The 27,381-nt window shown below is 32.7% G+C and overlaps 3 protein-coding genes across 5 annotated transcripts; 1 reads left to right on the top strand and 2 right to left on the bottom strand.

Moving 5' to 3' along the window:
• Nucleotides 1-259: 259 nt before the first annotated feature.
• On the top strand, nt 260-7,327 carry LOC143906520 (uncharacterized). Its single transcript, XM_077422660.1, has 2 exons — nt 260-4,770; nt 5,643-7,327. Exons 1-2 carry the CDS (start codon nt 3,912-3,914, stop codon nt 5,921-5,923), a joined length of 1,140 nt encoding a protein of 379 aa, XP_077278786.1. The 5' UTR covers nt 260-3,911; the 3' UTR covers nt 5,924-7,327.
• A 2,793-nt stretch (nt 7,328-10,120) lies between these two features.
• Nucleotides 10,121-14,029, bottom strand: LOC143906523 (venom allergen 3-like). The gene is made up of 4 exons (XM_077422663.1): nt 13,973-14,029; nt 12,225-12,306; nt 12,015-12,146; nt 10,121-11,761 (listed from the first exon to the last, which is right to left on the bottom strand). Exons 1-4 carry the CDS (start codon nt 14,027-14,029, stop codon nt 11,679-11,681), a joined length of 354 nt encoding a protein of 117 aa, XP_077278789.1. The 3' UTR covers nt 10,121-11,678.
• Nucleotides 14,030-16,557: 2,528 nt separating this feature from the next.
• LOC143906519 (venom allergen 3-like) lies at nt 16,558-26,154 on the bottom strand. 3 transcript variants are annotated; one of them, XM_077422657.1, is made up of 7 exons: nt 26,017-26,154; nt 25,464-25,556; nt 25,177-25,392; nt 18,154-18,324; nt 17,434-17,515; nt 17,205-17,337; nt 16,558-16,730 (listed from the first exon to the last, which is right to left on the bottom strand). In XM_077422657.1, exons 3-7 carry the CDS (start codon nt 25,306-25,308, stop codon nt 16,559-16,561), a joined length of 690 nt encoding a protein of 229 aa, XP_077278783.1. In that variant the 5' UTR covers nt 25,309-25,392; nt 25,464-25,556; nt 26,017-26,154; the 3' UTR covers nt 16,558. The 3 variants fall into 3 exon arrangements, with proteins under 3 accessions (XP_077278783.1, XP_077278782.1, XP_077278784.1); XM_077422656.1 differs by lacking the exon at nt 25,464-25,556; XM_077422658.1 differs by lacking the exons at nt 25,177-25,392; nt 25,464-25,556; nt 26,017-26,154 and adding an exon at nt 19,806-19,991.
• Nucleotides 26,155-27,381: the final 1,227 nt, after the last annotated feature.

The following is a 27,381-nucleotide window of genomic DNA, read 5'->3' as shown; positions in this document are numbered from 1 at the left end:
TTAACGTATTTTACACAGAAAAAAAATACTTAGATCCAAGAAAATATTTTTTCACATATTAGTACCAATGGCCTTATTTACATTTACTTAATATAATCACATATCCATTTATTTAGAATTAAATATTTTTACTTAATTTAAGTAAAGATATCTAATTCTAAATAAATATGTGATTATATTAAGTAATAAATAAGGCCATTGGTACTATGTGAAAATATATTTTCTTGGATCTAAGCATTTTTTTTTCAAGTACGTGTATGTATAAAGATGCAAACACATAATTCCTTACATTTCAACTAATTGCAAATAGATAATAAATATTAATATTACAGTTGTAAATTTATGTTTTACATTTCAAGTGCAAGGACTGAGAATAAGATAATATGAGGTGTGTGCGACAATCAAATATTAAGTGCAGCGGAGACCATCGGACAGCCGCAACGCTTCATATTTTTGTGTGACGCGAGTTTTTGCCGACCGCGGGCACAATACCTTTCTAAACCGCAGCAATCTGCGAAAAAAATGTGCTCCCAATAAATTCAGCGGGATTGGGTAGAAATGTACGATATTTGTAGTCGCCTGATCCATCATCGGTCATTGACGGATGTACAATGAAGATCCGGGAAACGATATTGCGAAACGAAAGAGATGCACCCACGATCGCTCATGTTCTTTTTTTCCATTTCAATCGAAACAGATCAATTTTTGGCAATTGTAGTGCATGGGGCGTTAAACTATATCGATGCAAAAGGTGCTTGTTTGATGGATCTCTTAATACACCGTTTCGTAACACACGGACACGTTCAAATAGCCTTGTCTCCTATTTCTTACAATTAGTTTTTCGATGAAATCATTGACATATGGCACGCTGCAACATGCTAAGATATTAATATTGGAATTTGGATAAAAATTAGGGATATAGTTTGATAAAAGGAGTTGAATCATTTATAAATTCTAGTAGTAAATTTCGATAATTTTTTTTATTTATCTCGTTTTCTAAGAGCGAATTTAAGGAACGCAAATTACGCAAGATCGTGAGAAAGACTAATATCGTTTATTCTTGAATGCATTTATAATAAAATGTCAACTTTGATGACGATCCAGAATTATTAACTTTTGTACAAGTAGCAAATACTCCGCGGATTCCGGTAGCGAGTATAATGTAGCAGGTAGAAGAAATTCATGCATTCATGCAAGCAGAAACCCGCGATAGGCGATCGTTGAGTCAACAGCCACGTACCTTCGTCCTTTTTATTACCGCAAGAATCGCAACTTCAACTTGACACTCGATGGCCATAACCGGCTGTTGTGAAATCCGTCACTTTAAGTAAGACGAATCGAGAACTGTTAGTAAAAAGGAAACTGAAGCAACTTCTCAGGTCTGATCAATCCATCATCAGGTTGACATCTATTCAAACAGAGCATACGCAAATAAAAAAAGAAAGGAGAAAGGTAGTTTAAGTCCAAAAATCTAAGTTTACAGCTCTTGGAGTAATTCTCATTGATGAAAGTGTTGTAATAAGTTATCCGACAAACTTTGTGGGCTTTTGGAACAATAACATGAAGAAAGGAGAAAATAAAAAAGTTTATTGAGATTTTTAGAGTTTTAAGCCTCTTCGACCTAAATTATAAATAAATTCAGGATAAAGTTCTTTGTAATCTGATGGCAAATCTACATTTTTGAGGATGTAAAATTAATATTTATAATTAAATGTAAATATTTATAAGTAATTAATGATATTCTTGCTTGATTTAACAAATATAATTTACCTATTTATTTATTTTTAATAAATAAATCTTATACAATTGTTACATTTATTAACAAATTGTGAAGAAACAAAAAAACAGTTCCAAAAAGGAGTTTTGTTTTATATATATTTTATACTATCCGTGTATACATAAAAAACCTGTGTAACTCACCATATTAGAGAATCTATCAATACTATTAAAATTATATATTATTACGTTTACGCGAGCGTTATTTCTGTAGTAACTTACGATATATCAATCGTTTACGCGGAGTAAATTATCGTAAGTTACTACAAAATCCCGTTTACGCGAAGGAAAATCCCGCCGTTTACGCGAAGGAATTATTGTAAGTTACTACAGAAGTAACGCTCGCGTAAACGTATTGATATGTGAGATATCATGAAGATCGTACGATTGCGCAAAGAGGCGACAGGACTTTTGCAAAACGCGTGACGATGTGACGAATGTGATGAAGGGCATAAGGTATCAAATGGCCCACGGCCGGTTTCATAGAAACGTCGTTTTGACAGAAGAGTGTTGTCACGGTCGATGGAAGCGAAACAGCCGATGGCTGAGAGGAGGGTCGGAGGGTGGACGCGCGCGCGACGTGGATCGACGGGGGTGGCTATCTGTTTCTGAGGCGATAGGGCCGAGTCTCTCATTTTCTTTGTCTCTTCGAATGTTACAATAAATCAATGACGTGCTTTTGCGAAATACCATTTTCTAAAATTTTTACTATATATGTATATAAGTATACCTGGTTATGAACAAAATATTAGCAGTATACCATCAGATTACCAACAGACATAATACGAGTAGAATATTGCGATAAATTGGCAACAGCTGCATTAAACTCATATTAAACAAATTCTACTCGGTTTCTACAGTCAATCTGCAATTATATATTCTATACTACAATTTATAGTACACAAGATATTCAAAGCTAATTATTAAAATCGGATAAAGAGGGAAGAGCGACACTTGCGTGTGCTTCGTTGTCACAAAAACATAAACAAAGGGCGACACTTGCGTGTGCTTTTTTGTCACAAAAAATAGGTAAGGGAAAACTTGAAAAATCTGGTATTCAACTTTCCCTTTGATTTCATAAACGTCTTTCAGAAATTTATATTTGTTTACTTCGCAATTAAGTGTTAGTATGTGTTCCAAACGTGATAATCGATCTCAGAAGTAACGATATAAATACTTAAATATAACAATGTTGCTGCAAATATATTTCCATGAACATTTAAATGCATGGCACTTGATTTATATCTTATAATCTATAAACAAGTAAAAATTATCTTTATCATCATTTTCTTTTATATTAATTGATACTAAAATTACTTAGCATATAAACAACACACACAAATAAAAGTTACTTGTTAAATATAAGAATAGTGTATGCATTATTACAAATGGCGACAATGACAATTGGGTTAACATCTGGATAAGAAACGTTTCATTTCTCGCAACCTCTCCCACGCTTGTGCGAGAATCGTTGGGGATTGCAACCCTTCTGCGACCAATAACAATCGGCGTCGATGTGAAATTTTGTGTCACGGGCGTGCCTCATCGTCGGAATAGTTTGAAGAAAGCGACATGCTCGAGCGAACGGGGTGGACCCACGATAGGCCTTGCGCGACCCTTCGATATCGTTCGTTCGTATCGGTTCTGCATCGGCCTACCCTGCCTCTCCAACCGCGCTGACTTTCCACGCTGATCGTTCGTGATCTCTCCCCTCCCTCTGCCTGCACTCGTGCTCCCTCGTGACAAAAGGGGCGAGAGCCCCGTGGCCGCGGCGACCGATTAATTCTCTACAAAGGGGCTGCGTATCTCGCATCGAGCCCTCGACAGGCCCCTCGAAAACCCACCTACGGCCCTACTGCCAACGGCGTCCATGCTTTCAATCCTGCAGCCGATGCTTTACGAAGGACGGATCCCTCCCTCCTCCATCCCTAAAGTGGATTGGTTCGACCCCCAAAAGGCCATTGGCAGGGGGGAAATATTTCTATAAGTATAAGATCGGGGTGAGCCTAGATTTGTATTCAGTTACCTATGAACAGCTCTCACTGTCGCGTTGACTGTCCTATTCGTGTGCGCGACACGGTCTTTCGTGACGGAGAAAGTAAAGTGTTCGACATCAACATTGGCTCTTTCCCAAGATGTCCAAGCCGAAGACCATGGGCTTATTTCGACCTTGGAACGATATGGAGACAACAAACGAGGCTTCCGAAATCGTCATCGTTGACAACGCGCTCCGCAACGTGTCTAGTAGCCGGCAGGAAGACGACGAACAGATCGTGTCCTCGACGACGTCGACAACTTTAACGAGCACCGCTGAAACATCCGACGACTGTGACGGCAATGTCTTGGATGAAGGAACGGCGGCCTCGACGTCGTTAACCGGTTCTCGTCGTACGCGGATAGGGAAAGGTGAGTCCTTCGACGACGTAGCGACGACCAGAACTACGCCATCCCTTAAAGACGAGGAGGAAGCCTTCGTCGGCATCGTGCAAGGCGCGAGGCGCAGCTCACGTGCCTTTCACCCGCAGGAACCAGTGGACTCGATGATTCCCGTGCCGCGCGTGACTCCCACTCGGGATTCGGACGAGTTCAACGATTCTGGTGACGTTATTTCGTCGAATTATCTGTCGGCGCTTCGAGAATTTCGACCGTCGGAGGATTTTGCCGCGATTATCGGAGCTTATCCGATGACGGTCGCGAATTCGGATGTCGCGGGACCGTGGACTGTGAGCTCCGATCGCATTCCCGACGTTCCCAGGATACATCCCGGCCTTTATTCTGGAATACACCCCGGCTTTCAGCCCGGCATCTATCCTGGAATCTTTCCTTTAAACCTTTATAATCACTCCGTGGAAGAAGCGGTGCAAATGGTGCACCGGCAGGATGTTGTCGCTAAAGAGATGAAGAAGATGCGCCCGAAGAAACACAGCTGCCCACATTGCAACATGGCATTCAGTAACGGTGGTCAGCTTACCGGACACATCCGCATACACACTGGTTAGTTAAAGTTTTTAATATAATTTATATATTTATGTAATGTTTTTAAATTGAGTCTGCAAGTTACTCTCTTTATCTTATTTTATAAATAATCATGGAAAACGTTTTACAAAGAACATTTTTAAAAAATTCCAAATTACTTAATTTTTTTATTTACACACACACACACACACACACACTGTTAGTTTGCTAGAAAAAATCTTTAAATTTAGTTTGGTAAGTTACTCCTTTTATCTTATTTTACAAAATTGTGTGTGCATTAGAGACAATTTTTAAATATAAAATGTTAAGAAAAAAAATAAATAAAAATTATATAGATTTATATAAAAAATAAAAATTCTTTTAAAATGTTATTGTATAAAATTTATTATTGCAAAATTTTAGCATGTATTTTCTTTATTTTCCGTGTAGTCCTAGCTAGACTGGGATATTTATCGCAGTAGAAACTTTTTATATCTATTTATGTTTCTTTTGCATCTAATTTTTTTGTCTTTTTTAATATATAAATGGTTTGTAAAATATCTATAATTCCTACGTAAATAACACGCACATTTAAAAGAATCGCAGATATTTTTAGAGAGATTTATCACGTACACATTCAGCGAGAAAAGAATTTCCGCATCCGCTCATACATATTTTATTCCTGGCTAATCGCTTAAATTATTGCTGATGCGCCTTATTGTTTCAATAAGTTTGCACGTTAAAACACGTCCATGGTTATTTTTCTAATTTCTATTTGAGAAAAATATTAGCGAGAATCATTCTCAAATGCATACCATCCTCACGAATAAATTATGTCGCAGGCAAAAATAAATGATTGTTGGAACATAATTAGGAGTACAGCATGCAGGATTTTTGTTTCTATAATATAGGTGAGAGACCGTTCAAGTGCGACGTCGAGACCTGCGGAAAACGGTTCACGAGAAACGAGGAACTCACGCGGCACAAACGAATTCATACTGGCGTTCGGCCTTACTCCTGTGTCTTTTGCAAGAAGCGGTTCGGACGCAAAGATCATCTCAAGAAGCATATGAGGACTCATGAGGTACGCGATTCGTATCGCGTTTCGACAGCGGCGTTAGGCATGATCGCTTCTCTAAGTTACCCGTTTCAACAATCTACCGAGCTTTCGCCTTATCTCTATCAGATCTGACGTTGGATCTTCGATAGAGAATCGAGTACAACGATCACTTTGACAATAAATAAATTTAATTTTTGTAATGTTTACAATAAACGTGAACTACCTCTTGACGCTTAGAGATTTTCAAGACAAGAAGTTCGGAGGGGTTTGCATCGATTAGCGAGACCGTGGACCGTGAACTCGATAATCTCCGAATTCCATTTGTCGCGACAAATTTATCGTACGATAAATAAAGGAAAAACGACGCAAGAAATCGAATATTTTGCAACATTGTAAGTTAGATAAGTTGTGAATGTAAATATAAGTTAGAGAATAAGTAATTTACGTATTTTACAGTGTAATATACTAGTCGGATAACACTGTAACATCTTTATTACTACGATATCATGCAGCATAAAGTCAATCTTCAAAGCGTTCATTATTAAGCCATTCTCGTCTTGAAATACGAATTTTTGAAACATGTTTCTTATTAATTACTTTATATACTTATATTATTCTATGGAATATTTCTTTATCTCACCTTTTCAATCAATTTCATATGGATCGAACCTGCAACTCGTCGACTACGGAGTGTACGCTTAAACTAATTGCACCGCTTTTACACGAATCCACGCGTCTCATCCAATATTTAACGTAAAATAATATAATATAAATATTTATGTAGTATAATATTGTATATGTATAGCCTTCATTGTTTGCCAATTAGTTTACAAGATTTCCGTTTTCATGCACTTTTCTTTTTATTTTTTACACATACTTTTTCTCTCTTATAATAAATATACCTACATATATTTTTGTAATATATAGTGTATACAGTGTATATACTTATGTAATTTAATATAAATGTCCCACTTTTTTTTTAGTGTCATATCCTTTCAGCAAATATTGATAATCATCTTGGCTATTACTGTTTTGTTAACTGTGGTTTTAAAGGGTTCTCCAGGGATGTTTTGCCAAAATTGCCTTAAATTCTCAGCTATGAGGTTTTTCGTCTTCCAGGACCTCTTTTACCGTATCTTGCCTTGCATAACTAATTGAAATAAATGATACTTATAATTATTTATTATATGTCTTAGGTTTAATGTGGTGTATTTTGATAACAGTAATATGTTAAGTGTATATACATATACATAAGTAAAACGTATATAAAATTATAGTATGTTAATATTATAGGTGTAAATATTTGAAGACTGAATGTACTTGACACAAATGTATATTTTATATTATATATTTATTACTTTTTGTGTATATATATATTATATTTGTTATATATTTGAGGGATTTTTATTGTTGAAATAAATATTTATAAATTGATAGTGTTTAATCTTGCAAACTCATTTAATATCTATTTTTCTATTTTGACGGTAATAGTTATTCTTAAATCCGATTCTAAAAAAGGCATGTTAAACCGATAAATGCTCGTCTTCTAAAATATACAATAAGATACTCTATTTGAAACGCAGATACGGAATAAATATATTGATTTTATTTTATTAAACAATCAGTATTTCATTATTGCAACAATTTGATATTTAAGTTGACGTAACAATTTTCAATTTGTATGTTTTTACTATTTTATTTTCATAAACATTAGCGGATGATTGAGCGGATTTATTTAATAGTAGTATTATATATATTGACATTGCGCGCGCACTTTTGTTAATATTTTTTTATTTTCCATAACTGCAATATTTTTCTGGCGATAATTTCCTAATCATTTCTCATAAAAATATGGGCACATATTTTAAATCAGTTATTTTAAACAGGCAACGATATTCGGCCGTCAACGTTACTTCGGAACTACCACCATTTTCCCGGCGATTAAATTCAAGATGGCGTCACCAGCCGCGCCGATTGCAACCCCTCGTGTAATAGAGAATCCCCTTGCTCGTTTATGCGACGCACTGTAAAGGACGTAGGGGGAAGAACGGTGGGTTGCGCCCTTTCGCCCTCGGTAACGCACACGCGTCTCTCTGTGCCCGTGCTCTTTTTCCGCCTTTTTTTTTTATTACAATACGTTTTTATGGCATGTTTCGCGGTTGAGTATGAATCTGTGATTCTCCGAGGGAAGGATGAAAGGATAATATGCTCACTCGTCAAATCGAGGAATTAAAAAAAAATGGATATCGTTAATTTCTTTAGAAATCTTTTATATATTTGTGATTTGAACTCGTGTTGCTTCTTTTTCACTTATACAATTTTCCAATAGTTTGCAAAATGACTGTTTTGTAGATATATCTATAGATATATTTCTAAAAATTAATGACATTAAAAGTGTCTTTCTTCTACGACGCAATTATGTATATCTAACAATAACAAAAGAAATTAATATTAATTATAATGTAATATTATTGATATTAATAATAGAATGTTTTTATACATTTATTTGTTGTTTGGTTCTATTTTCACACAGATTAGGATTATATAAATTATGAAACATAAATTTTATACATGTATATAAATAAATACTTTCAATCAAAAGTGGTATTATAATCTGGAAAATTAACATTTTATTATTTAATTGCATCTCTATATAGCAAGATGCAATTAATTCGCTAATATTTGTCAATCTTTCTCTTTCAATTATTTGCAGCTAGAAAATTATTAATACATGTGCGTGTGTGTGTCGATATTTTTTAACTTTTTTTCTAGTCTTAATTGCAATTAAGCACACGCCAATAAGCGAATTTTAGATTCGATTATTAGTGGATTATTAGCGGATTATTAGAGGATTATGAGCGGCACGCGAATGTTAGCTTCTGTACGGGATGCGACACACGGATACGATCGCAACTGACAGAACTGGATAATCCGGGAGCTGCTGCGGTAGCTTAGCGTTAAGTGTATCAGATTCTCACACGGGGAGTCCCGGTAGCAATTCGGGTAGCGGAAACCCCGCTGGGACTTCGTCGGGCTCGTTGACACCCCCCTACCGTTCTACAGATATATGATCGCGAGCCCTCTAAGGCTCTTTCTCTAGAGCACGAACCTTTCTATCCAATATCTATCACTCTTCATCCACTATACTGAGTTTCGACGTTCTTTTCCGAAGATACAAAAACTTTGTTCTCTTTTCTCTCTTCTAAAAGTTCCTTTTTCTCTCTAACGGCCAGCCAAGTTCTATCTTTTTAGACATTTTCCCATTAAGAACTTTCTTGGAGTTTTTGAAAGTTTTTAAAACTGAAAGAAAACTGAAAAGGAAAAGCCCCAAAAAGACATTAAACTTCTTTGAATTATGCGTTTTATGATTTCTCCCTTGTTCTTCCTGTTTATTAGAGGTGGATCGATAAGTGGTTTGCTGTCGGTCTGACCTGTTCCAAATCTCATAACCGGAGGGTAACTCTGGGTTAAACGGTTGCTTGAACGCACCCGGATTACATCCCGAGAAGAGCCTACCCTAATCTCTCAGGTTACATCGATAATCTATTAAGTCAACTACGCCCAAATATTTGTGACATTATTTGTCACTTTCTACTTTTGCACTTGCCGACAAAACAAACAAGTGGATTATCCTACTTCATATGCTTTATTTTCTCTTCAGGTAAAATAAAGATGAAAAATTTACGATTTATAAATTTATTCACGATAGTAACTTTTCTCCTCGCATTTTGGCAACTTGACTATATCCATCACATTGAAGTTGAAGTTGATATATTTTAGGGCGGTTCAAGGATGCAGCATGATAGATTTTTAAAATTGTTTAAGGTAACTCGGGGGAATATGCCACACTTAAGAAAAATATGATTTTTTTCCTATTTCTCTTTCTTTTCGAGGTATCTTTGCATACTGGTCTTCTTTTTTCTTTTTTTATTTGTTATTTATATATGGTTTTAATGAAATATTTTTATGTGGCATTATTACCCCCACATGGGGGTAATATGCCACATATACAAACATGTATAGTAATATAACTTTAGAAGGGCATTCTTGTCTAAAAACATGTAAAAGAATATTTTTATTACAATTTCAATAAAACACTAAGAAAATTCTAAAAAGCGCGTTGTCATACTTGTCATACTGTACTTACCCCATAAAAACTATAATACTGACAGGAAGTAAGTTAAAACTTGGGCAAAACGTCAGATATAATACTTTTAACAATTTCACAGTATTTAAAACAACGCTCCTAGCCGTAGCTTTGTTAAACATAACGAGTGGCATATTCCCCATACTGGCATATTCCCCCCCATCAGTTACCCTATTCTGAAAACGAAGCCTCGTACGAAAAAAAATTCTACAATTTCGACTTATCTTGGCACGAGGAATTACCTTATTCTCGCTTGTATTACAATTTCGCATGCGCTCTGTATATTAACATTTTTTTAATGCGCATATACCGTATATAGCGATCGATTGCGGCAATCGCGAATAACGTTTACGTCACTACCTGGACTTGCAGTGAATTTACAAGGCTTCGATCCCCTAATAGCTGTCGCTCCGAGGAAATCGCTGTCAGCGAATACAAATTCTTCCGCTTTCGCCGTCACCGTTTATTCTTCTCGCCTTCTACGCGCGTCCAAACATTACCTGCGTGTTGCGCCGTCCATATCGCAGATCGCGTTCTTTGTGCAGCGACGCACGCCGCGGGTGGGCCTGTATATCGGAATGTTTGCCCGCGTCATTGTTGCGCATCCGACACTCGATACGTTCCTCCCGGAATCCGGTTTTAAAAAGCGCTTAGAGCCCCTAATGGCTGGCCACCTTCCCTCCTGCCTTACGCGCGATATCGCTTCTTCTTCGGGGGAATCTCTCACGTTCCCTCGCATGTGTGCTGTGCGCGCGCCCGCGCGCGAGGACGAGTGTGTGTTCTCGCGCTCACCGGGAAGCCACACGGGCTCACCCAGGGCGCCGCTGACTTTCTGATATATGGGTATATCGCTCGTATCCATTCGCAATTCAGAGACGATGAATACGCGCTGACGTTTTTCGTTGCGCGCACCTGAAAGCTATACAGGATCGCTCGCAGGATCACCACGGCATGGAGGCTGGACTACCCGCGGGGATGAGTAGTTTGTAAACGGAAGAAGGTGCGAGTAATGTAATCCGTTAATCGAGGGGGCTGCCCCCAGGATGCAATCCGAGCAGATGAGACATTTTGGAGGAAAACGTTGAAAATAGTTATATCATAGGCGCAAAAATCTTAGACAAGAATGTTCTTCTAAAAAATTCAATGCAACTATCTTTATTTACAGCTATATCTTAAAGTTTCTACAAGAGATTTTGTCATTGATATTTTCATCGTTTCGCCGATACCTACTAATAGCGTTTTTCACTGGCAGAACTGGTGCGCACTCAGTGCACATTAAAGCCGTTGTACACTGATTTAGTCTCTAATATTTAAAGTAAAATGCAAATATTTTGACTGATAAAATACTCAGTACATATTTTACCAAATAGTGCAATAAAGAATATTGAGGATTTCATGATTTAACCCGATTATATTAAACATACACTTTACGTGGGTTTGTGTACGACGGCTTTAATGTGCACTGAGTGCGCACCGGCTCTGCCAGTGAAAAACGCTATAAGTGTGTTCGATAAAGCATCATATTCATGTATAAGAGAAGAGATGAGGCCTTTTGATAAAACATATATTTACTTTTACGTTGTGCTACTTTCTTCATCCTTCAAATTAAATTATCGAGGATGATAAAAAATCAATTTTTTTATTTCATATATTTTTTTGCCTATATATATATTACATTTCCAGTTGGACCATAGTTGCAAACTAAATAATGCATAGTCCAACCATTTGGTTCCTTGTACTTTATTCGTCCGCATCCGATTTTCGTCGTGTCGGCCCAGACAATCTGAGTATAATGTCCCACTTCGCCACTATGGCCGTAGTATCTATGTACAGATTATTTTTATATCGAATATCATGGATGTGTGCGCTTTAAAGGATTAAACTGATAGAATTTATTCTTCACAAAAATCTAGTATCTTTTCTTCACAAAAATATCTTTTCGGTACTTTTTAACATTAAAATTTTTAACGTGGTCAAAAAAAATAACTTTTAAAAATTAATTTAGATGCCTTATGCTTTAATATACATATTTGTTAACTAAACGCGCAAAATATGTCTGATTAAAAGATTCAATACCTATTTGAAATACTTGCGTGGAAATGTAACGTCTATGAAAATTAGCTATTTCATTGTACCATGATTGAATCATTTCTTCCAAAGTAGACTTATTTGATGATGAGGCTATATTTTGTCCAACTGAGAATCTTTCTGCGATTTATTATTTATAACGATAAATATATCAAAATATGCGATTAAAAATTTAATTGCATAGATTATTATACTCACCGACGTTTCTACAACTGTCATGACCACGAGAGCATTGATTGGCCCATCTTTGCGCAATTATCTCTAGTTCTTTATCCCAGGTCTAAGAAATTGTAGGTAAAAATTAAAAATATTTTCAATCGTATAGTGGGATTAATACAATTAAATTTTAGCAGAATTCGGGGTAACATTCTTTTCTAATTGTGTATAATGTATATGTGCATGGTATGTACAATATTAATATTATATAATTATAAATAATATAAATTTAACTATATATATGTCTGTTGGTTAACGGATGAAGCTGAACAAGCTATAACTATAAGCTATATCTATAAGCTATATCTTAGCTATATCTATATAGCTATAACTAGCTATAGATATTTGAGTTGTTACTTTCGCCCCGCGTTACTTTTGACCCCGCTCTACTTTATATATAATAGCTTTAATAGCCTTTTTTAAAACATTTAAATTTATATTGCACTAATTATTGTACAAAATAAGTTATTTTATGCAATATTTCCACGTACTTATATTTACTTAAATTAATTTTGTCCTACTGGTCTTAATCTATATTTATCATCGGACAAATCTGAGCTTAGAAAACTTCCAACAGTTACAAAATAAACGTAGTATAGTAGCGGAAAACTTTGCTGGTACATATGCGACAGATTATTGCAATCTAAAATTTTGTTAAAAAATCAAAGGTCATACAATGTGCACCTATGCAGTAAGTGAAATTATTTATGTACATGTATAATACATATAATTAAATATACATAATTAGTACGTAAATTTTAATTCTTCTTTTCTCCTTTAAAATTTAGTTATGTTATAATGTAGATTATTTTAGTTATTCCGTGTATTTGAAATTTTATTTTATAATACTAAAAGCTTTATAATTAAGATTGTTTAAAATTGCTCTATTCTACATATCTACATATATATATATATATATATATATATATATATATATATATGTAGGGTAGAGCGGCGTCAAAAGTAAGGCGGGGCGAAAGTAACAACTCAAATATCTATAGTTATAGGCATAGATGCGCATGTGTCTGTTGGTTAACGGATGAAGCTGAACAAGCTATAACTATAAGCTATATATATATATATATATATATATATATGTTATCGACAATGCTATAAACACTCCTTGTTAAAAGCTAGAAGAGAGGGGAGCATCCAAGATTTTAAATAAATTAAAAGATATATTTATGACGATTATCTCACTGTTTACAATGTCCTGTTTACAATATGTCCTTTGGTGGCTGGGCTCAGGTCAAAATTTAGTATAGCATTGGCTTTGGTCGACGTTGCATGTGTTTTTCGTGTTCTTATACTAAAATAAAATTATGAATTTAGAGCAGTGTTTTATTTGTGAGGAGACGTTATCCCGCGGTGATACAGTTGATGTCAAAGAGAGAAGGATTAAAACTCTCATCGAGAGCAGTAGAGAGAGAAAAAACAATAAACAATTATTCCTAAGGGGATTAAACTGTGTAACTGTGCACGTCAAGTGTCGGAAAACTTATATAAATAAAAAAGTTATAAATTGCATCACTGAGAGCCAAGGAGAAAGCTGTTCCTAGTGTAATCGGCTCCCGAAGATCAAGCATTCCGCATCTTTCGACTTCAAGACGACATGTCTGTTCTGCGCGGAAGATGCATCGGAAGGCTGCAAAGCAAATTGCTGTTGCAAAAAAGCTGGATTGCGATGCACTGTGACTTGTTTCAATTGTTGAGGTCAAGCATGCACAAACATCGACATTATAATAGATCACTGTGACGATGAAGAAATCGACGTAACTGTTCAACATTTTGAGGAAACATTGACCGATCCTGACAATAAGATTGATTCGAACAACGAACAAGAACTAGAAAAAGCAGAAAAGGAAGATAATATTGAAGAAAAGGAAGATGCTGCGGAAAATGACATTTGCCAACCCTCTACATAAAAAAGATCAAGATTAGAATAATTAATTTTTTTATAACGGTTTTTTTTATTTGCGCACTACGTTCCGTGCCTGATGACTCGCATTCGCCGTTTTAAATTGTTGACACTTTCACGAGTTTAATTATATTATTGAATAATTAAGAAAACCTTGGCAAAAAAATTCTCATAATCTTAATAATAAACTGAGTGGATTAGGCCTACAGGGGGGACACCACATAAAAAAAAACGCGCCACTAACTTTACCGCAAGGTGGTGAGGAAACGAGTTCAAAAGTATACTACAGCCTCTGAGAAGTGAGATACGGCGAGATAAAGTTGCTGAAACCGTTTGTTACAAAAAGTATCCTACTTTTCTCGGCTCCAGCGCCAAAACTATTGGTCGTAGGAAAAAAACCTATACTTCCTTTTTTGTAGAGAATTTAATTTCCTACAATATTGTATTAAACTATTTTAGCCTAAGTCTATAATGGAAACCGAGATATTCGCGAAAAACCGATTTTTCACTCTTTTCTTCTAAGATGGCGGCCGAAGCACACCACAGGGGAGGTGGAAAACTTAATATGTCATTACTGACACCCAAACAAAGCGATTAAAATTTTTTGTAACTTTGTCCTAATTAGTCGATTTTCAAATTTACTTGCCGACTGGACTATTACCTTAGTTTACCTCTATAATAACTCGAATTGTTTCAAGATATAAAGGTTAATATTATAAATTGATGTATTTTGCATCAGCTTCTTTCTCTTTCTTTCTTCTTTGTTTTGTCTATTTGCTAAAACAACTGACAAAATTTTAAATGTGGCGATTGTGGCGCAGAGATATGTGCGCTGGTCTAGTGAGCCGGAGAACCGAGTTCAAATCCGGTTAGAACCAAGACGGTTTTGTCAGATTTCGCGATCGCTACCTCTCGGATGTCATGGGGATGGCAACCCACCGAGAGTATATTGCTGTGCTTGCCCAGTTCTCTATATTTAGAGAGGGTTCCTAGGTTGGGGCAATAAAAAACGCCTACATTCTAAGAACTGACAAAATTTTAAATGCAAATATATGGCAAAATAATAAGGAGTACATAGTTTTTGGTCTCAGTTTATTTGTTTTGACATTATTGTTTATTTAGTATGACTTTTTTAATGATTTTTTACTGTTGCTGACTTTACTTTATTTAACATATAGTCATAGTTACTCGTTGAGATGTTCAAACGTGCTTCTCTCTCTTAACACGTAAGAATTTTAATTAATTATATTTTATTACTTTATATAACTTAAAAATTATTTTATATTTTTTTAATATTTATTGTTATTTTTTTTAGATTCATAAGTACAAGCTCGGAAATGAGTTCAGACAGAAAATTAAAATCGTTAACTTTATCGGAATAGTTTAAAGTGATTGCGGCTGTTAAATGTCTCTATATGCATCTCTATAAATAAATATAAGATTACTTCTTTAAAAATTATTAGTTATTAAAATCTTTTTGTTATTCTGTTGTTTTTTACGGTAACTTTGAGTTATTTAAGTATAATTTCAAAACCTCTATAAGTTGAATTTTTTTCACACCTCTATAACTCGAAATATTCGATAACTCGAATTATTTTCTGTTCCCTTGACGTTTGAGTTAGCGAGATTCGACTGTATAATGACATTGTTACTATTTAAATTTTTCTATTTAAATATAAACTTTTCTGCACAAGAATAATTTACAACGGTAATATTTTATATAATTTTTTTTTTTAATTACACCACATTTTAATGCAGAGAAAGCACTTCAAGAGTTCAACGGGTTATGATATGGATCTCTCTGCAGAACGTCAAAGTCAAGAACGACCTGACTTGCCCGGTCAATTATCTGAACAAGCGAGAAAAAGAACGAAACTTGATGAGTAATTACTTGTTTTATTTATAGTTTATATCATACACTGTAATAATATCCTAGTAGTTAATTTTGATTCTTTCTCACAAGGATATCTTATAACAAAAATATTTTAGATAATTACTTTATCTTTTCTGCTTTTTAATTACACCACCAATTAAAACTTACTTAAAGGTAAAAAAATTTGCATCATTTTATTTATTGCACATCTTTATTTCGATATATATATTAGAACAACAAAAATTACATAATAAGTTATTATCTTTTGTCTTGCGTTAAAAAGTTATAATTAAAGAATAAAAGCTTGCAAGAGAAAACTTGATATTTAACAGATGATTAAAGAGAAAGAAAGGGAGAAAGGGAGAGAAAGAAGAAAACGTTATTTCGCCTTCTGGTTAATATCATTACATAACAATTGCAACTGTCTGTTTCTACTGACAAGACATATTTGCAACTCTTATTTACTTTTCCATTTTCTTTTGCGCCATTACTTTTTATATTACATCTTTAATCTTTTGATCGGATTTATTTTTTAACTTCATATATTTTCTGACCGATCCAATTTCCACTTGGACCATAATTGCAAACTACGTATTTCGTATTCCAGCCATTGGATTTATAGCTTATTTGTCCACAACCGACTTTTTTTGTGTCAGCCCAGACCACTTGGGTATAGTGGCCTGTATTCGGAACAAATCTATAAATAAATTATTTTACAAACACATTAAGAAATATGTTATAAACGCGTTTTTAAAAGTATTTTATAATCAATACTATTGTATATACATATAAAATTATTTACGCGCAATTATTTCTTATATACAGGGTGTTAAAGTTTTGAAAAAAATATGAAAATTTCGGAAATTTGGAAAAAGTTTAAAGATATTTTATTCAAATTTAATATGCGTACATGTATTAAGAATCATTTTACATGTGAATCAACGTCGGTTTATGAATTCACGAATCCTGAAAATAATGTACTTCTAGACTAGCTAGACGTAAACAATCTTTGATTCACTCTAGTGTCAAAATGGTTTATTTGCAGACGTAGATTAATTGACAATAAATGTTTGTTGCTTATGATGTTATATCCCTTATAACTACACCAAATTTATCGGTCCAATTTTGGGACACCCTGTATATGTGATCAGAATATTACAGAAATACTTACTCATATTTGGAAACTTTATTTTTATCGAACTTATCTACTTCATCGTACCACATTTCGACAAAGCTTTCCACAGGGAAATTGTTTCCTCCTGTAGAGGATTTTTGGGCTATGTTTTGACCAACTGCAAATCTATCTGTAATAACACGTGTTACATGCTAATAAATAAATTAAAGAATACATATATTTAATTTACAATTGTATATAAATTAATATGTAAGTCGATACTTACCCACATTTCTGCACTTGTCATGATTAAAATTGCATTGATTGGCCCATCTTTGCGCAATTTTTTCCAATTCGTTATCCCAGGTCTAAGAAAATGTATGTGCATATATATACATACATATAATACTGTGCGCGCGCGCGTGTGTGTGTGTGTGTGTGTGTGTGTGTGTGTGTGCGTGCGTGCGTGCGTGCGTGTGTGCGTGTGTGCGTGCGTATATACTTGCGTATGTGCGTGTGCGTGTGTAGTATCTGTACATATATGTATGTATGTAATTTTATATTTTGTTATATTATATAAATTCTAGTTTGAAATAAATATTTAATTCAAATATGTTTTCTTCTTCGTATTATACATATTATACAGCATATAAAATTATACTATTTAGTATACTATCTTTGAATTTTTTCGTTTATTATAATTGTAAACCATCGGAAGAAACTCTACAATATTTTTATGCAATTGTTTTAGTTATACATATAGACGAACACAATGTTGCTATTCAATCACTTTGCGAAATTAAAATCAATTGAATAAATGCTCGTTAATATAAACTGTTATTACGCTAATTTTTAGTTTATTAAAAAACAGAATATAAAAGAAACAATTGAATCTCTCTTTAAGCCAAACCGCGGTTAAAACACAATTTTACTTCGCTCTCTAATTTCTTTCCGATTATTATATTTTTTAATTTACTGTAATAATATATTATTTATTATATCTTACCAAATCTGGCATGCTAACCGCCGGAGGTTGCCCACCTGGGTTTCCTCTGTTTTCCTGACCCGACGCAACTCTTTGTCTCAGTTCATTGTGTTTTTTTACTATAGCCTGCTTGTCATTTTCATTAAGGCCAACACTAGATACCTGTCCGCATGTTGCCGCTGGTGTTGATGACTATAACATGATTTTGTGAAATTAGGCATAAGAGTATATTTCTAATATATAAGTCAAATGTCCTCTTACTAAAAAAAACTTTAACGATATTTATTTCTAAAAAAGAGAAATTAAATTTTTTTTCCATATAGACGAAAAATAATTTAAATAAAATAATTTTTTTTATATATTATACAAGGTGAATTAAAGTGTTACAAACTGTTATTTCTGAAAATATGCATTACACTAAAAAACGTCTTAGATAAAAGTTGAAGGGTTATGAGGGCAACATAACATAGTATTATTCGTTTGATCTTGAATGTAGGCGTAAAAATCATGTAAAGGTCACTTTCGATTTTTTAAATAAAAATCCCAATTTTTTATTGTATTATCTTTTTCTATTAATTAATTTAAACAACTTTCGCGTGCAAAACATAACGGAGAAATTACTCACAATTGATATTATACATATATTTGGTACTTTTCTTTTTACTATCATTAGGAATGACATCAAATGTTTAAAATATGTGACCTACAAATTTAAATTTTAATATCAAATATATTATTTCATTGAAATTATGTAGTACTTGACTTAAAAAAAAATCACTATAAGTTTCTTTTTTAACTTTAATACATATTTAGCCTAAATCTAAATAGAAATCTTTAATAAATTTTTTTAAAACAGAAAACAAAAGAACGATTACGTTAGGTATGAACTGTGATACAAGGCCATTATCATTACGCATATACATATTATATTCTCTCTCGTTATGAAATGTGTTGTGAAACGCATAATTTGCAACAATTTCCTTAATTTTTCTTTCTATATTCCTAAAATTTGCGACAAAATCGTGATCTTATCAAATAAGAAGACAATTTATTTCTTGCCTAGCATAAATTCATCTCTTTCACAACATAAGATAATAAATGCGCAAAGACTTTTTATAATGTGCATAGAAGCCATAAAAGTACATAGTAAAAGTACAATATGTCAGATATCAAATTATAAAACTTAGAAGAAGAATATGTGTATATCAAACAATCTGAATAACTATTTTTACTTAATTTTTAAATACTGTTATGCTTATAAATATCTATAAATGCTGCGGATGTTACCGATATTATACAGAATAAACTTAATATTATTTTAACTATGATATATTTAACAATTACAAAGTTAGAGAAATATTATTTTTCCTTATTAATGTCATTATATAATAATTATAAAATTCTTTATAATTGCGATAGATATTTATATTGCGTCTTTACAGTTTTCTTTGAAAGCATTTTATGTACAAGAATAAATTGCTTTAATTAATTTTCACTTTTTAAATAGTCTATAGATTCATGATTTTAAGAACAGTTTTTTTTTCAAGAGTAAGTAATGTAAACTACTGCTTGTTAAGATATACTTTTGAGATATTACGAAGAATTTCGCTGATTGTAAGAGTACAAGATGTCATTTTTCCATTCGTGCGTATATGGCTTATATTGTTATTTACGGAATATTTGCACACAGTGTGACTATGTTTCTCGCTACATGATCGCAAATTGCAGTAATCCGCGGTTACGATAGTAAATATCGCGATTACGACAAGAAACAGAAGATTGCAGATTCCTGCCATTATCCCTTTTTGATTTGATATTTTCTAACTTTCGATCGCGTCGCTTTATATCAATATTTTTTTAAATTTCTATGCAAACTACTAAGCCCGAACAGAACACGTTACAATTTATATGCAGCGTGTTATCAGTAAATGCAATTTTGCATAACACATTAGCATTTTAGTTTATTCACAATTTGCACGAACATTGTCTTTTTCCTTCTTTCCGTTCTCTATTGTTTTGTTAAGAAAACATTATTCTATAATAGTGTACATAATATAGACGTTGTCGGTATTATTGTTTGCTTTATCAAAAGACACGGTATAGTGTCCCGTTCCAAGTGTGCGAAGCAATTAAGACACTAGCGATATATATGTAGATATTTACGCCGCCCAACTAGTTGGGCGCAAACAAGATTTCTCATTCAGCTATAATGGCTGAACCAATTGCGTTTCTCGGTGGGAATCGTCGATTCGATTCGGTTCATGTTATTGTCACAAAATTGTCTTTACTTTTGTCCTGTAGGTTGAAATATTCTAGTTTAATGTCCAAAATCGTCAAATTTTACGTAAAAAACGTCCAAATAATTTCCATGTAAAATTATTTTTGTTAGAAGTAGTTAGAAGTAGTTGTTCACATTAACGCTGAATTAGTGGCATGAAGCAGTTGACGAAAAAATTAATTATTTATTATTTATTAAAATGTTCGAATATTGAAATATTATATTATTATATGTTATTAATATCTCAACATCTCGAGTATTCGCAAATCGTCGCGTCGCGTAAAAGAGTCACGGTCGGTCTCGCTCCGCGTGTACTTGACGCGAGACACTACCGTGTCTCTTGATTATATATTGTATATATATTATATATATTTCTGCTCTAAAAAAGAGAGAATTGGCTATGAAAAATATGGAATATGATATCGATGACTGAGCAATCAACCAAGTCGAGAGATATCTTATGGCGGTGTCGGTATGCAATCGGTATTACGCCGCGGTCAAAAACATTATAAGCACAGCGAAACTGAATAATGTCGGTAAGCTCAAAATTGTCATTCTCACCTCTAAATGTTTTGCGACAAAATATTCTCGAGAGTCAAGATTGATTACTTGTGCAAGAAAAAGTACGATGAGAAACACTTTGTAGAAAAAGGGAATATCTTAAGTTTTATACATATATTACTCCTTTTTTTACAAGCGTTCCTCATCGTACTTTACTTTACCTTTTTGCTTCCTCATAGAGGAAGCTTTGTTTTCGTAAAAAAAATTTTTTTTCAGTTGCTTTTGCCAATGTGTTCAGAATGTTTCAAAACGTCGAAAAATCGCTATTTTAAAAAATGTCGGTATGTGTGTATGTGTGTATGTATATGTGCCAAATTTACCGAAATTTCTATAACTCCAGAACGAATCAACCAAATCTTAACGAATTGTATATGAAATAGAGGTAGAAAAAACTGAAAAATATAATAGAATTAATAAAAATTGCTAATAATTAAGGGGTTCATTTTTAATAAAATTTTGAATTTGCAGAAATGTTTGTTTATGCCATGCTTTAATTTCCGCAAATTTGGAGATATCGATCTATTTTTAATTTTATTATATTTTTCAGTCTTTTTTTTCTACCCCTATTTTATATATAATTCTTTAAGATTTGGTTGATTAGACTCAGCTTTATATGCGATCAAAAGTCCCTAATTTTTAGAAAAATGTCTGTAATAACTTTAACTTCTAGAAATTTTAAGATATCGGTCTATTTTTTATTTTGTTATATTCTTCAGTCTTCTCTATTTCTATTTTATGTAATTCTTTAAGGCCGGTATTCATAGTCGGGTCTTATATTCAAGGCGTCATCAGCCAATCAGAGGGCTGTATTAGCATCTTAAGACGTCACTTCTTTTATGAGGAAGCCAAGTGCAAATTAGAAATTTGCACTATTTTTATGTAATGAATTAGACAGTATCGGTTTAATCATACAATTTCATATGTCTTCACTAATAATTAAATCGGTCACTTTATATTATACAAATTACTCTGTATGTTCAAAGCAATGTTAAATACATTAACATTAAAATTAACATTAAATTTTATATAATCATGCTTCTATGTAAATTATCTAATTTACTCTTATTTTAGTAAATGTAAATTTTATAATATTTTATAAAAATAAAGAGAAATGTAAGTAAGAATATATATATATAATTGTTAGTTAATATAGAACAGCAATTTTATTAAACATTTAACTATTTAATCAAATATTTAAATATTAAAATTTAATTAAAACTGATTCTCAATCTTCATCGAGTACGACAAAAATGTTGGCGCCTTTTTCCCATAAAACTGCCTTAACAGTTTTCTCGAATAAATATTTGTTCCATTCTCATTTTAATGTGTGAAATTCGCACACTGTTGTCTTTCGAGCTTTTGCTGACATGTTATATAGGTACTCGTACGTGAAGGGACGTCGTTCGATCGATATTTATCGAGACAGCAGAAAATATCTATATTCTAGATGTGTAGAATAGAGACATATAAAATATAAAGACTGCTAAAAGCTCGTTAACCACATCTTCTGGTACTCTAATTTCTTGACCAAGCTTGTTTTTTTAAACTCTCCATATGAAATGTATTTTAGACTACAATAATAATGATATCGGAAGATTTGCGCCAAATGAATATAATAAATTAATTAGTAACATCTGATTTTATAAAAAAAAATCATGTTTCTTTATTATACTTGTTGTATACTCGTTTTTTTCTTATCGCTGTGTTCCAGGATATATGTAAAAGAAGACATGTAAGAAAGAACAGGTACACAACAAGTATGATAAAGAAACATAATTATGCCTGCGTTTGTTCATTCCCAGTAGTTTTCAATGTGAATAAACAAACGCAGGCTAAGAAAATTAGATATGTTATTACTAATTTAATTTATCATATTCACTTTTGGCGCAAACCTTCTGATATAATTGTTTTTGTAACAAAAAATACAAATGAAATTATAAGTAAATTAAATCAAAGTTTTTTTCAATAAAAGTGCTTCTAAAAAGCTTACGAAGCTTGCACTTGACGCGTTTTTTTATGCACTTAAAAAAAAGGTAAGTTTTGTACAAATATTACCATTTTTTATAAATGCATGAAAACCGCAAAAATATAAAATATTTGAGAAATATAAATTTGCAAATAAAATAAACGTGGACAATACAGAAACAAAGGTATTGTTTCTGTGCATATTATTCTGTATAAGGGAGAATTGCGTACAGGTCGCAACACCTAAATCGGCCTATATCGTACCTCATCAATATTTTATATTATTACTTAATACAAGCAACACTTTTGTTAGTAACAAAAATGTAAAATAAATGAGAAATGAGTAATATAAACAAAAATTTAACAGATTACATCTTGTTTTGTGCGTGTTAATAACGTTTTAAAAATTCAGATACAACCAATTATTGAGTTAGTTTTATAACTAGTTAATTTTTAATCAATTTATATAGCTGATAATAATGTAACCATGCAATTTTATTATAAATTTTTATATTTTTATAAAAGAAGGTTTATATGTAAAATATTTTACATTCTTTGCATATACATATTTGTGATTATTATAAAGATTAAATTGATATTTTTATAAAATCTGTCAATTTTCTTAAATCGTACAACCACAAGGTTTCCTATATCATACCGATACGATCTAGGAAACTCGTGCTGTATATACTCAGGTGCACATATCTCTAGGTTACGTGCATAATTTAGATTACCTATATAAACATGACAGTGACATTCTTACTTTTTTATTATTGTTATTTATTAATTATTAAATATTTGATCTTTTTTAATAATTATTAATAAAACAGGTATTAGTTAATGGTTTTTTCAAATTAATCTTATATTTTTAATTATTTTTATTCATAATTTGATACTTTCAAGGAGGTAGGATTTAGGCGACCGGCTGCTTAAATCGTACCTTTCGTACCATGTTATAAAAAAAATTTATAACAAATTAATTTGTTATTGGTGAAAGTTAAACATATAATAATAGGAAACCTGAAACAAGCTACAATTTCCAACATTTTTTCTAATTATGACAATTAGAAAAAGAAAGCAAGCATATCTTCGCAAGCATATCTTCTTCAGATCTTGCCGGAAGCTCTTCAATGGCAATGTTAAGTCTATTGTATATTACGTCTATGAGGTGGTCGGATGTTTTGACGCTGACTTAGGCCGGTATTCATAGTCAGATCTTATATTTAAGATTGTTTTAAGAGTTAAGTTTATCTTTATAAGATGCTGTACGACACTCGAACAACTAACCTTTGAAGAGCATCTAATAGCACACATTAATGTCTATATATCTGTACATGAGATAACATATGCATAACGCGTACAATCCCAGCCAAATACTATATACTATTTGTATATCATTTGTCTGTTATTGACTTTTTGACAGTACTGTCACGGATAAACTATCTTAAATAAAATACCCCATTTTTAATAACAGAATTTTGTAGCAGATGTTGAGACGTTTCCAAAGACGTATAATATTATATAAGTCAATATTTTTGTTGCAAACTCGCGCAGATATGATATCGCGTATTTTCTGATTCTCTCACGCGGTAATAATATTTGCACAAATTTATACCTTTCTTATGTGAAAGTATACGTATGCGTGTGCGTATTATACGCGCGCAAATGTGTGTGTATGTGGCTGGATGTGTGTGGATGGATATGTGTATGTGCGTGGGTATATACGTGTAAGACAAACAGGCAACAGGCCATACGCGTAGACTTCACGATTCGTCATTTTCGCGGTATTTTAAAACTTTAAATTACCTTAAATACACCTATATATAATTATAGTTTGCTGTGCAATTAGATAAATAAAAAAAATGCAACTTTAGCCTTGGAGATAGCCACCTTGTGTAATTCTATGCAATGTCGGTGGTATCGGAAAATACGCGATATCATATCTTCGCAAGTTCTTAACAAAAATACTAACTATTATAGGTCTTAGGAAACGTCTCAACATCAACTACAAGATTCTGTTATTAAAAATGGAATAAAAATATTGAAGATGACTTTACGTGATCTTGAGAAATAGATTTTTTATCCGAAAATTAATTTTATTATTATTATTTGTTCTCCTACAAACCATACAACTTTCCGTCTGAAACATTTTCTTCTAAAATTAAAAAAAAAATAAAAGTTTTGGGGTATATTTGTTTAAAATGAAGTGTTCTGCAGTATATGTGGCTGTTGTCACTTACGGGGTATTTGCACAGAGTATGAGTACTCCCTGTTAATTTACACGAGTCCAAGTTGCAATAATCGACTGCGATTACGTTAGTAAACGCTATTGCGATTACGGCAAGACATAGAAGATTGTAGGTCCCTGCCATGATCCTTCTTTGCTCCGATATCTTCTGTCTTTCGGTCGTGACTTTGTCGATGATTTCCTCAACTTCTTTGCAAAACTAATGAGCCTGGACACAAGGATGACTATCATTTATATGCTACGCGTTATCAGATAATGCGATTAGCATGATATATTAACATTTTAGTATGATACATTAACGTCCATTCGCAGCTTTCATGAGTATTGCGTTCTTGTTCTTTCTTGTTCTCGGCCAAAGACGTATATTCTCAGCTGTCATTATTAAGAAAACATTGACTCATCGTTTCTACATTGTTCAAATGGTAGATATATTGTCGATTGGCCTAGTTTACATCGATCACTTGATATACGCGTATTAAATAGTAAATAACTAGTAAATTACCCAGGTATAGCACATATTAGTTTCATATATGTATTTTGAACATATACATAGTTTCATAACCGTAAAAAACCATTAAGAAACGTTTGAACAAAAATGTTTTTGAAACCATGATTTAAGAAACGTATTTTTTACGTTTCTACAGTTAACAAAAATACCTATTTGTTAAATTTTTTTTTCAAAATTACAATTTGCTTTATCTACATATATAATAGCTTTAATAGCCTTTTTTAAAACATTTAAATTTATATTCCACTAATTATTATTGCACAAAATAAATCATTTTATTCATGCACATATATCCACTTATTTCTTAAATTAATTTTGTCCTACCGGTTTTAATCTATTTGTCATCGGACAAATCTGAGCTTAGAAAACTTCCAGCAGTTGCAAAGTAAACGTTCTGCTGAACGTGACGATTGAAAGAACATTTATACGTGTGTTCCGTTTTGAAGAACTTCCTGACCTGAACTGGTGCGCACATCAGTAATGCAATTAAGTTAAAGTGAGACAAGTATATTTTGTTTCACTTTAACTTATTGCACAAATGTGCACCAGTTCAGGAATTTCTTAATGTATATGCATAAAGCTTTTAGAACATTCTCACGCATGTTTCAAAGATGTCATAAACACGTTCAAAAGATGTCAAAAGTAGGAATTTTAAATGTCTTTATCTAAAATGTCTTTATCATTAAAACAAAACGTTTCTATAATAGTTTTTTAAATATTATTTTATCAGAAAATAAACATTTTATTCAACGTTTTTCGAATGGACATTTTTATTCATGAGGAACGTTTCTACACTAAAAAAAAAATATTTTAATTAAAAAAAATATTTAATTATTAGGTGGTTCCTAATAGCATATTTACTTACTTTTTTTAAATTAAATAAAAATATTTAATTCTAAAGAAATATGTGTAAAAAGTAAGTAAATATGCTATTAGGAGCCTAATAAATATTTTTTTTGTTTGAATTTTTTAATTTGAGTTTTTAGTAATTGAATTTGCAAAACATTAAGCTTTAATTTAATATAACATAAGTATTTAAATTCTAATAAAATCAACGAAAAAATAATTATTTTTAAAAATCAAAATAAACTCCCATCATCCCAGGCATCGGGCAATGAGAACCACCTTATGAGTACCCAAGCAGCAAAGCAGGGCATCTTAACCAAACCAAAATCAGATTGCCCTTAAGAATTACCAACTTTCGACATAAAAAATGTCTTAAAAATCAAATAGCGTTTGAAGTCTTAAGTACAGGTTGAAAATTACGTAGTTCAAACCTACAAAATGCCTTCAAAGTTTAATGACTTTAAAGTTATACAATAGGTTGTAAATGACTAAATTTTGATCAAAAGTATGCCTTCAAAGTCGATTCAACTTATAAGTCAAAATTAGACCCCCATTTGAAGGAAATGTGACCTGGTTGTATTACCTAATTTCAATTTCGTAGGCGATATGACTTAATTGGTCAGGATTACCTAATTTTTACCATATATAAATCTTGTGTGTTTGACTTGACTAATAGGGAATATTTTAGGCGCGAAATAAACCTCGCGGCCGTACTACGAGTTAACTACAAAGTTGAGATTACCACGGAAAATGACCTATAAGGGAAATTGGTCCGAGTTTAGGTCGAAATGCCCAGCAAAATTGCCTTGAGAGTTAGTTATTGGTCTTGGACCTTAAATTATT

The sequence above is a fragment of the Temnothorax americanus genome, unplaced genomic scaffold (assembly GCF_048541705.1).
Source record: "Temnothorax americanus isolate GAGA-0224 unplaced genomic scaffold, ASM4854170v1 Scaffold72, whole genome shotgun sequence".
In the NCBI taxonomy this organism is placed as follows: domain Eukaryota; kingdom Metazoa; phylum Arthropoda; class Insecta; order Hymenoptera; family Formicidae; genus Temnothorax; species Temnothorax americanus.
Note: the sequence above shows the minus strand (reverse complement) of the source record. Positions and strands in the feature narration are given on the sequence as shown.

What these genes read in the sequence shown, in the direction of transcription:
- LOC143906520 (XM_077422660.1), top strand. Translation starts at nt 3,912, where the DNA reads ATGTCCAAGCCGAAGACCATGGGCTTATTTCGACCTTGGAACGATATG. An exon ending in ACACATCCGCATACACACTG is followed by an intron (nt 4,771 to 5,642) that starts GTTAGTTAAAGT and finishes TCTATAATATAG; the next exon opens with GTGAGAGACCGTTCAAGTGC.
- LOC143906523 (XM_077422663.1), bottom strand. Translation starts at nt 14,029, where the DNA reads ATGTTGAACAGTTACGTCGATTTCTTCATCGTCACAGTGATCTATTAT. An exon ending in TGACAGTTGTAGAAACGTCG is followed by an intron (nt 12,147 to 12,224) that starts GTGAGTATAATA and finishes AATAAATCGCAG; the next exon opens with AAAGATTCTCAGTTGGACAA. An exon ending in CACGCAAGTATTTCAAATAG is followed by an intron (nt 11,762 to 12,014) that starts GTATTGAATCTT and finishes ATCTGTACATAG; the next exon opens with ATACTACGGCCATAGTGGCG.
- LOC143906519 (XM_077422657.1), bottom strand. Translation starts at nt 25,308, where the DNA reads ATGGCAGGGACCTACAATCTTCTATGTCTTGCCGTAATCGCAATAGCG. An exon ending in CGGTTAGCATGCCAGATTTG is followed by an intron (nt 17,516 to 18,153) that starts GTAAGATATAAT and finishes ACATTTTCTTAG; the next exon opens with ACCTGGGATAACGAATTGGA. An exon ending in AATAAAGTTTCCAAATATGA is followed by an intron (nt 16,731 to 17,204) that starts GTAAGTATTTCT and finishes ATTTATTTATAG; the next exon opens with ATTTGTTCCGAATACAGGCC.